This window comes from Hibiscus syriacus, unplaced genomic scaffold (genome assembly GCF_006381635.1).
Source record: "Hibiscus syriacus cultivar Baekdansim isolate YM2019G1 unplaced genomic scaffold, ASM638163v2 tig00116951_pilon, whole genome shotgun sequence".
NCBI lineage: Eukaryota > Viridiplantae > Streptophyta > Magnoliopsida > Malvales > Malvaceae > Hibiscus > Hibiscus syriacus.
Genome location: NW_024063482.1, coordinates 890,003 through 902,022, shown reverse-complemented (window position 1 = coordinate 902,022; position 12,020 = coordinate 890,003). Strand labels below are relative to the sequence as shown.

The 12,020-nt window shown below is 31.9% G+C and overlaps 1 protein-coding gene across 1 annotated transcript; it reads left to right on the top strand.

Annotated features, from left to right (window-relative positions):
- The first annotated feature begins 276 nt into the window (after positions 1–276).
- LOC120188589 (axial regulator YABBY 1-like) lies at positions 277–1,978 on the top strand. The gene is made up of 5 exons (XM_039191982.1): positions 277–652; positions 749–901; positions 981–1,107; positions 1,671–1,719; positions 1,821–1,978. Exons 1-5 carry the CDS (start codon positions 557–559, stop codon positions 1,957–1,959), a joined length of 564 nt encoding a protein of 187 aa, XP_039047913.1. The 5' UTR covers positions 277–556; the 3' UTR covers positions 1,960–1,978.
- Positions 1,979–12,020: the final 10,042 nt, after the last annotated feature.

Here is a 12,020-nt window from a genome sequence, read left to right as displayed (position 1 = left end):
TTATTGATTCGTATTATAATTGAATGGAATAGAGCTTTATTTAGACAAAAAGAGGGATGATAAATTGTGTGGTCGGGCTGAAGGCACCCATGGAATTGTGGAGAACCGAGGTGTCTTTAATCTTAACTGTGAAAACAACAGGCGAAAGAGCCAAAGCTATTCACTACCATGCATGCACACGTCCCTTTCTTCTCTAACACAAGCACACATCCATTGGGAATGCCAACCATTCATTTTTCTCTTCCCTTTTGACCTAAACCCCTTTATTATTTCCATTTTTTTAAATTTAGCCTACCGGGTCGGGTCCTGTTTAATATCTACATCCATAACCTGTTCGAATGACTGTTGAAACTACAACCATGTACAAATGAGAAGCATTTGAAAAACACTTTCTGGCTCTGTTACATCTCCTAGTATATTAGTAGTATCCCTCTTTCACTATCTTTTCCTCAATCCTCTTCTTTGAAACTCAACAACATTCAAGAGGATCAGTCAATCTATATATCCATTTATCAATCAAAATCTTCGTCATCAGAAAAAGAAAATTAACAAAAGGATGTCGTCTTCATCAGCTACTTTTTCACCGGACCACCTCTCTCCTTCCGATCAGCTCTGTTACGTCCATTGCAACTTTTGTGACACTGTTCTCGCTGTACCGTTTTCTGTTCGTTTCTTCTTACTTCCTCAAAACCCTTTTCCTGGGTGTTTTAGTTAGTTGTTTTACAATTGTTTTTGTAATGTTTCTCAGGTGAGTGTTCCTTGCACCAGCTTGTTCAAGACTGTCACGGTTCGATGCGGCCACTGCACCAATCTTTTGTCCGTCAACATGCTTGGTTTGCTTCTTCCTACGGCTAATCAGCTTCACCTTGGCCATTCTTTCTTCACTCCTCAGAGTCTCTTGGTATACATATATCTTCACTTCTCCACAAATTAGGGTTACATTTGATTTACTATTTTACATATGTATATGTAAATGGCAGGAGGATATCCGAAGCAGTGCAACACCGAATATGGTGATCAATCAACCAAACCAGATTAATGAATCTATTATGCCTGCTGTTCATGGAGGAGTTGAAGATATCTGCAAACCTCCAGTAGTCAACAGACGTGAGATTCTTCAACATTTAATGATTATGCTTTTCATCTACTTTTCAGTAGCTAGAAAATTAGAAACTTAATTAGCCACTCAAATCGATTTGGGTCTTCTTTTTTTTTGACAAGTCAAAGCTTCTTGGTTAAGAACCCTATGCCCTGAGTCCATACATTTCCAAATATTTCTTCTTTAACACCCACCTTTTTTAAAGGATATTTAATGCCATCTCTTATCTATTCCACAGCAAAGTCCTAGGGCTCTATAGTATGCTTTCAAGACAAATCTTTACAAAGTTCATTATCTCCAACATTTTCATCAAACCTTAGCATTCAAGACACTACTAACTATCACTGTTGTCCATTTTTTTGCCTGAAATTGATTAAGAAAGAGAGATGGTAAAAGAAGAATCCATGCAAAAGATAGATAGATCTGTAACTGTGTGAGAGATGATGATGAGGTGATGATGAAGAGAGAGAGAGAGGGAGAGGGAATGAAAGACAGAATGTTACCAAAAAAAGTCAGCGAGGTGATTTTAATGTTACATGTCTCATTGTTTGTCTGTTTTTATTATGTCCAGCTCCGGAGAAGAGACAGCGAGTCCCATCCGCCTACAACTGCTTCATCAAGTAATGCGTAGTTAATCTTGATTATTTTGGTTTAATCAAAGTGATTAGAACTGGAAACAATGGGTGATCTTTACATGTATCAAATCAAATCATCTGTGCAGGGACGAAATCCAACGCATCAAAGCTGGGAATCCTGATATTAGTCATAGAGAGGCCTTCAGTGCTGCAGCCAAGAATGTAAGATCTCAAGATTCCATTACTCTCTTCAACATTTCTTTTATTATTATTTACTTCAAATAATTTTAAATGTTTTTTTTAGTGGGCATGATGAAAGACGGGTTCTTTGCTGCAAACAACATGGGTGTCGCCCCTTATCAAACAAGTGAAAACTACTGCTAGGGTTTTTCCTTGTTCTTGGGTTTATTTAGGGTAATTTATTTATTATTTTCATGATATGTTTGTCTTTAGAAGACTGTCTGAAAGTTTGGGTTTCGCAGCTTATGTTAGTAGTGATTATGAGGAGGGATTTTGATATGCAGATTTAATGTTTTCGACGTTTCATGAAGAGCCAACGTGGCTACTACGAAGAACTCTTATGAAGATGAAGGCTTTTATGCTGCTGAATATTAGCCTTATATGTCATAAAAGTGCTTCAACTGCTCAAAACTTAATCCTACTTTTATCTTTCAATTCCAATGTTTATTTCATTTGTTGCTCTTTCTTTTCCTTTGGTTTCATTGCCTTTACCAAACCTAACAAACAATCGATTAGTTCAATTGATTGAATATTTTGTTCTTTGAAAAATGGAATATTATATTAATTAATCAAAAATCGCCATATGAAGAACAATGCTTGAAATAGAATAGGGAAAATCAAACTCAGAATATATATTCGAATCAAAATCCAAAGAGTATTTTACCAAGGCATGAGCTACTCCGTTTGTACTGAGTCAAAGATACTGAAACATAATATTCATGTGTATGATATATATTTATATTTTTAAAGTTCTTACTATTAAAAGAATATGAATGATAAATTTATTATTATGTCTTAATATTTTAAAAGTTTTAGGGGCTTAAACACTATTAAATCAATTTATTTTTATCATTTTAAAAACCTTGATAAAAATAAATCTACACCTCAAATCCAAACACACTCTTCATGGTTTAATCTTTAATTTCCATACAAATACAAACAGTGTTTTCATAAAATAAAACTTAAAGTTTTCTTCTTCTTCTTTTCTTACACGTAAAATTATAGAAAGGCTCAACAAAGTCTTTATTTATTTTTTTTTTAATTTGAAAAAGAAAAACTCTAAACTAAACAAAAGTATGAGAAAACTTGAAAAATAGGGAAGATTGACATGAAATTTCATTAGTTATAGATTTGCAGTATATTTTTGTAGGGTGCAGGTTGTAATAGTGTGCAAAGTGTAGTCTCATCGGATAACTCAAAGAGATGCAGAAGGAAGAATTGGGTTTGCTGCAATGGAAAGGAAGCGATGAAATGCTAAACCAAACCTACTCCCACGTACAGTTGAGTTATGAAGCAATTCCAATCCATTTGGAGCAGCTGCATGCAACTGTCTAGTTTTCTCCACATTTGAGAAAGACAATCAGAAATGAACATTAAGGATCCAAATGTATGATTAGAATCAGTCATGAATGAAATAAAGTAATAGAACAAGAGTCAAAAGACAATCGTAAATATATCAATAATTAATTGGTCTAATAGGATGAAACATCTGATTTTTTAAACAATATCACAGATTAAAAATAATATTGTGAATGGAGCAAACCTAGTTGAAAGGATTATCTTCCTTACCATATCTGGAAATTAACTGATCATTAAATTAGATGCAAGTAATTAAAAATAAAATAATAATAAATATATGCGGTCATCTTGGCAAAAAGAGGTATTTAAGTGGAGTTTAGGTTTTCCGTGAACCCTCAATGGCCTTATTGAAGCCCAACTTTTTTTTTAATAAACTTCTGTTTTTCTTCAGAAACCTGCCTTTAGCTGTCCAAATTGAATTGCAAATAAGCACATAGGTCTTCCATGATTTATGGCTCATCCTTTGTGTTGTTGGTTAAGACTCACATCGGTAAGCTTTTTAAGTTATATTTTGAGGGAAAATATAAATCATCATTAAAATAACATTTTTATTATTAAAATTTTAAAAGTTATAAAATGATTATTATACTTATATATTGTTATAAAATAACCATTTATCCAATGCAAATGCCATGATAAGACTATTAATGTCATTAAACAATAACCCTCTGCATGTTGTTCCTTTAAACAAGAAGTGATTGACATGTTAAGGGAAATAGCTTGAAATTAGAAGCAATGATGAAACCTGTTTGCAGTGTATGGTGGAATACGTAGTAAGAGCACTAAATGCAGGTTAAAGAGGATGTGTTTAAGAACATGCAGATGCATAGATGAGAAGAGGTAAGAAAGGAAGATGAGATATGCGTCGCCTCCCTCATCTCCTTTTCACCAAATTCCCATCAATTGTCTCCTCACCAGGGAAAATTATATACATGAGAAGCTGAGAAAAGTACCGTCGGGAATTTTTTTAAAAATTAATGATTTTTCAAAGGGTAAAATACACAAATAATACTCGATTATACTACATTGGTGTAACACCCCTAACTCATATCCGACCCGAATACAAGTCCGAGGTGTCACATTGACTTTTCAAACTTTTATTCGTATAAAATAGTGAGTAATTTAAAAACTTTTATAACATTTAACTTATTCAAAACGATTACAAAACTATTCAGAGCTTATACAATATATCTTTTTGAATACATGCCAAGTATAACTTTATATATTAAAGTACATATTAATCACCTCTTTTCTGATCTGACATTGAGTAAGGAGAACTGACCTGTCTTACTCCACATCACTCTTTACTCTTCTCCATACCTACGTGTAAATCACTTACACGCTAAGTCGTTGACTTAGTGAGGCATATAAACATATAATAAAAACAATAGAACATTTCATATAACAAAACATCATACACAAATATTATCATTAACATATTTGTCATATGCATTTTTATGTAATAAATATACTCATGCACATATATCATCATATAATATCATACATTCTTCCAATCAATACCTATTTCATCTTATGAATATGCATTCTCAATATTTGATCATGACATTTCAATATGCATATATCTATTACACGATAACATATCTAATCATATCATGCACATACGAAACTTACCTTCTTGTACCACTTTCACTTTAAAGTTTGTATTTCAATTGCCCATGTATATTATTGAGAATAGAGGTATGTGAGTGCATTGAGGTTGTGCACTAATGCTGTCACCACAGCTCGTATCAATTCCCTCATGGGGCACCGAACCTTAGTTCAGTATTCGTCTCGAAGGACTATTATCTATGTCCCGTAGGACTCCTACATCCCGAAGGACTACGTCCCGAAAGACTAGTATACCCTCGACTCTTGGCATGCCAATTACACCTATAGTTCTCATATCGTATACTATGGGCATTATTCTTAGATTTTATATGTTCATGTACTCATGTCATTTCTCTTGTGATCATGTAGCTAATGTCATGTTCTCATATCACATATCATATCACATGTATTCACTTAGATCGTTTCATATGACTCATATCAGTTCTCATATGTTCATATAACCATGCATGTCATGTCGAGTAACATATATCATATGTTGCATTTTCACGTAAGCATGTAACTTATGTAACATATCATCCATCCATTTCTATGTACTAATGCACACATAGTAATCACATAACATTTTAGAAGTTACTTCTTACCATAGTAACTCTATCATTGACTCATCGCAAGCCAATGTTCATTTAATAACATAAACACAATTTAAATTGCACTCACCTTAGCTTTGCTTTGATTCGATTATAATCCTTCAATTGATCCGGAACGGGATCACGTTCTATATCTACATCATCATACATAGATCTATATTAGTATTATAACTAATATACTCTAATGGTTCACTCTTTAGACTAAGAGAAAAGGCAATTTCATCTTTTAATGAAGGTATGCATCGATGCACTACTGATGCATCGGTGCATAAAATGCATTCGATGTTGTATTATTACTGGGATGCATCGATGCACTACTTATGCATCGATGCACGAATTGCATTCGATGTATTTATTTTAAAAGAGTGCATCGATGCACTTCCTGTGCATCGATACACCTTCAAACGATTTCTGGGGTTTTAACCTTGATGCATCGATGCACTATGAATGTGCATCGATGCACTCTGTCCAGAACCTCTTTTCGAACCCAAAAATTCATTTATTTTGGATTAAATCATTCATGTTTCATCCCTTTTTTCCTTCTTAACTCTAGTACACATACTTAAACCAATATATACTCATTTATTTCATCTTAAACCTTAATATTCTCTCATCTTTATTAACTTCAAGAATCATACCAGATTTTTAACATGTTTTAAATCTAATTCTAACACTCCATATTCCTTAATTAGATTGATGACAAGTCAAATTCCTTCTCAAAATTCACTTACTAACTCTTTTCCAAAATTTCCTTTAAAAACTCATTTTCTTTAATCTTTCATAACTTCTTTATCTTTTGATTTTAGAACAACTTAAGCTTTCCATAAGCTTAAGTATTACCTAATGATCAAAACCCACTCTTAAAATTAACAAATAATCAGCTAACAAGGAATCTTACCTTTGCAAGCTTGGCTCTTCTCTCTCTCGTACATGAAGAAGAAGAAGAAGATGATGAAGAGAATATCTCTTCATCCTTATCCCCTCTAACATATATATCCTTATCATATCTATTTTTGATTCATTCATTAGTCAAATGACCATTTTGCCCTCTACTTCATTTGATAATTACTAACAACTTTTAGGATTTATTTCCAGATAAATCATTGAACTAATCCATTCTTCTACTTTAATCACCAAATTTCTGAAACTTCACCATTTAATCACTAACCCATAGTTTGGGATGTTACAACTCTCCCCTTCTTATAAGAAAATTTGTCCTCGAATTTTCACTGCACATCTCAATAAGAACATATCTTCTAATGTTCTTATGTTGCTTCCCTGACTTATTCTTTCTTGTCATCATCAGAAACTTACTTTTCAATCCTTTAGTTTTCCAACTATCTTTTTCGTTTATACATTCATCTTCTGTTGCTTATCATATAAATAATAACCAGTAATACCAATCCATTTGTTGTCTTTTCTCTCATTCGATTATGCATTTTTCCTTTGACCTTTCTAAAATTCCATATAATGTCACTCATCACGTTGACAGTAACGTCCATCTCATCACTCTATATCATAAATCCATCTATTTCTTCATAACTCTCTAATTACCTTATAACCATACCAAACTTGTATTTCGTCATCATTTGACCAAAACACAACTTTAAATCTTCTTCAATTGTGATTAAACATATACTTTAATGAGTCAAACAATATTTTCACATCACCTTGCACACTTTTCGTGTTTCTATATCGAACTTATCATTTACACTTCCATACGAATCCTCACTTCATTCACTATATCACATTTACGTAATCAAAACATACAACTATATATAATACAATTTCATCACAAAATCTTGTTAGTCAACGCTAACTCTTTCATTCTAAAGTACAAATCCTTATCATCTCCACACTCTTTCTTATACACAATATCATCCCTTTGTTTCAAATTCATAACTCTGATTTCATTCATATAATGTTACTTATCATGCAGACAGTAGCATCAATTCTTATCACTCAAAATCAAAAATCAATCAATTGATTTATTTCCTCATTTTCTAATTAATTCACTATAATCCAAACTTTTACTAATTCTTTCATCCTTGTCTGTATTACGATACACATAATCTCTTCATATAACCTTACATACTTTTCTTACTTCTAATCAAACTTATAATCTGCACTTCCTTATAACCCTTTATCATATTTAATCCTTTAAACACCATCTTTTCATTTATTTATCCATTTATCCTTTCATTATCAAAATCTTCTTATATACAAATCATATCTTTATCACCTCTTTATAACGTTAATAACCAACTTCACTTATACATAACCTCATTCTTTACTATCTCTTATAATTGTATTTTCCTTCATCAGCTTCTAATCCATTAACTTAATATACTTCAACTTCATAACTCTGTTAATCAACATCGATTCTTCTAATCTAAAGTGAAAACCTTCATCTAACCATTCATATACATTCTTTGTAATTGGAATTATTTCAACAATTACCAAATCTCAATAATCATCTCACCCCTTTATAATACTTTTCCCGCTTCAATTTTCATAACTCTAACAGAACTTTTAATCTAATTCACAAAGGTTGTCTTTAACCTTGGTTTATTATCAATTAAATCATTGTTTAATCTTTCAGTACCAGACCATACTAATTGAGTCTGTCTGACTCTCATCAGATTTGATTCTCTGGCACAGAATACAACTAATTCATACCTTATCTGAAGTTAAAAACCAGAATCTCTACCTCGCTTTGATGGTACTGAACTCTATGAAGCACCAATTCTCTTAATCATATGAGATTTTTATTCTCCAAACTTTTCGTTCTTAGATCTTTTCTTTAAAGCTTTAACACAATTAACCATTTCTTGAAACGATAACAAATTTAAAACCAGTAACACTCTTTTAATTTAAGGCGCAAGTCCTAAACAACAAATCACATGTATCATTTTCAGTCGGAATTAACTCAGCAACAATTCTACTTAGCTTAATAAACTTATAATCATACTCATACAAGGTGTAATTCCCTTGTTTCAAGCTCGTGTATTCCAGTTTCATCTGTCTTATAAACTGGTCATCAATGCACTTATTCTTGAACTCTTATACAATTCTAATCACATCATTTAATCTTTTAACGTTATTATGATGACAATTGTCCACCATACTCTAACTTACCAAAGTAGTAACAAAACTACTCAATTCAACATCTCCACTTTAAAGAAATGAAAACCTTCTATCATATCATTCAACCAAAGGTCTATAACAATAGAACCTTCCTCAAATCCACCCTTGAACTTGGGTGCTCGCAACTTTATCAACTAATTTGATACATTCATTCTATGAGTTAAAGAAGTATAAATTGAAAACACATCAGAACATTCTTCAACATGAAGAATAATTTTCCAAATTTTATACATGCACTTCTTGAGGTGTTCGTTCTTCTCCATGCCTGGCCAGGGCAGGTGAATGCTATTTCCTTCAAGTTTATTACCTTTCACTTCTTTCGAAGCTCTTATTATCATACTTCTATTATCACATAATAATCTATTTTTATTAACAAGACATCATACTCCTTACACTATCATATCATAATTTTTCACTTTGAGTTGGCATGTATACTTTTTAAAACACTTCTGACTTCGATTTAAGCCTAGAATCGGCTAAACCGTAGCTCTGATACCATTAAATGTAACACCCCTAACTCATATCTGACCCGAATACAAGTCTGAGGTGTCACATTGACTTTTCAAACTTTTATTCGTATAAAATAGTGAGTAATTTAAAAACTTTTATAACATTTAACTTATTCAAAACGATTACAAAACTATTCAGAGCTTATACAATATATCTTTTTGAATACATGCTAACTAGAACTTTATTTATTAAAGTACATATTAATCACCTCTTTTCTGATCTGACATTGAGTAAGGAGAACTGACCTATCTTACTCCACATTGCTCTTTACTCTTCTCCATACCTACGTGTAAATCACTTACACGCTAAGTCATTGACTTAGTGAGGCATATAAACATATAATAAAAACAATAGAACATTTCGTATAACAAAACACATACATGTACAAATATTATCATTATCATTAACATATTTGTCATATGCATTTTTACGTAATAAATATACTCATGCACATATATCATCATATAATACCATACATTCTTCCAATCAATACCTATTTCATCTTATGAATATGCATTCTCAATATTTAATCATGACATTTCAATATGCATATATCTATTACACGATAACATATCTAATCATATCATGCACATACGAAACTTACCTTCTTGTACCACTTTCACTTTAAAGTTTGTATTTCAATTGCCCATGTATATTATTGAGAATAAAGGTATGTGAGTGCATTGAGGTTGTGCACTAATGATGTCACCACAGCTCGTATCAATTCCCTCATAAGGCACCGAACCTTAGTTCAGTATTCGTCCCGAAGGACTATTATCTATGTCCCGTAGGACTCCTACATCCCGAAGGACTACGTCCCAAAGGACTATTATACCCTCGACTCTTGGCATGCCAATTACACCTATAGTTCTCATATCGTATACTATGGGCATTATTCTTAGATTTTATATGTTCATGTACTCATGTCATTTCTCTTGTGATCATGTAGCTCATGTCATGTTCTCATATCACATATCATATCACATGTATTCACGTAGATCGTTTCATATGACTCATATCATTTCTCATATGTTCATATAACCATGCATGTCATGTCGAGTAACATATATCATATGTTGCATTTTCACGTAAGCATGTAACTTATGTAACATATCATCCATCCATTTCTATGTACTAATGCACACATAGTAATCACATAACATTTTAGAAGTTGCTTCTTACCATAGTAACTCTATCATTGGCTCATCGCAAGCCAATGTTCATTCAATAACATAAGCACAATTTAAATTGCACTCACCTTAGCTTTGCTTTGATTCGATTATAATCCTTTAATTGATCCGGAACGGGATCACGTTCTATATCTACATCATCATACATATATATCTATATTAGTATTATAACTAATATACTCTAATGGTTCACTCTTTAGACTAAGAGAAAAGGCAATTTCATCTTTTAATGAAGGTATGCATCGATGCACTACTGATGCATCGGTGCATAAAATGCATTCGATGTTGTATTATTACTGGGATGCATCGATACACTACTTATGCATCGATGCACGAATTGCATTCGATGTATTTATTTTAAAAGAGTGCATCGATGCACTTCCTGTGAATTGATACATCTTCAAACGATTTCTGGGTTTTAATCTTGATGCATCGATGCACTATGAATGTGCATCGATGCACTCTGCCCAGAACCTCTTTTTGAACCCAAAAATTCATTCATTTTGGATTAAATCATTCATGCTTCATCCCCTTTTTCCTTCTTAACTCTAGTGCACATACTTAAACCAATATATACTCATTTATTTCATCTTAAACCTTAATATTTCTCTCATCTTTATTAACTTCAAGAATCATACCAGATTTTTAACATGTTTTAAATCTAATTCTAACACTCCATATTCCTTAATTAGATTGATGACAAGTCAAATTCCTTCTCAAAATTCACTTACTAACTCTTTTCCAGAATTTCCTTTAAAAACTCATTTTCTTTAATCTTTCATAACTTCTTTATCTTTTGATTTTAGAACAACTTAAGCTTTCCATAAGCTTAAGTATTACCTAATGATCAAAACTCACTCTTAAAATTAACAAATAATCAGCTAACAAGGAATCTTACCTTTGCAAGCTTGGCTCTTCTCTCTCTCGTACATGAAGAAGAAGAAGAAGAAGATGAAGATAATATCTCTTCATCCTTATCCCCTCTAACATATATATCCTTATCATATCTATTTTTGATTCATTTATTAGTCAAATGACCATTTTGCCCTCTACTTCATTTGATAATTACTAACACATTTTAGGATTTATTTCCAGATAAATCATTGAACTAATCCATTCTTCTACTTTAATCACCAAATTTATGAAACTTTACCATTTAGTCACTAACCCATAGTTTGGGATGTTACAATTGGTCTATTGAATTCCTGACTATTAAAAATTATAAAGTGGTTTGGATTATAGAGTATTGCTTTATTAAGTTCATTGACTATTAAAAATTACAAAATAATCATATGACTATTCATATGTTTCAAACTCATATTTTTTCGTTAAAAAATTTATGATCGCCTGAGCTAGACGTAACCATGTTGATTAAGATATGATAAAATTTGATTACAAAATTGTTTGAGTTATATTTCATGGATATACTGTTTATAATATATAGTCAATCTAGTGCTTGAAATATTATATTATCGAGCCAATGTTTGAAAACAACAACAATACCAATAGACACCATTAAAATATAATTTTATAATATCTTAATTAGCAAGTTAACGTTCAACCCAAATAATCGTCAATTTTTTAACAAAAAAAGACAGGTTTGAAACATATGAATAATCATCATTTGGTGGTACAGAAATTGTTGTTATATCTAGAGATCTATGGTTCAACTACTAAGAATACA

Excerpts from the sequence above, each read along its gene's own strand:
- LOC120188589 (XM_039191982.1), top strand. The coding sequence starts at position 557 with ATGTCGTCTTCATCAGCTACTTTTTCACCGGACCACCTCTCTCCTTCC. Across the intron at positions 653-748 it reads TTTGTGACACTGTTCTCGCT|GTGAGTGTTCCTTGCACCAG; the intron begins GTACCGTTTTCT and ends AATGTTTCTCAG. Across the intron at positions 1,108-1,670 it reads ACCTCCAGTAGTCAACAGAC|CTCCGGAGAAGAGACAGCGA; the intron begins GTGAGATTCTTC and ends TATTATGTCCAG.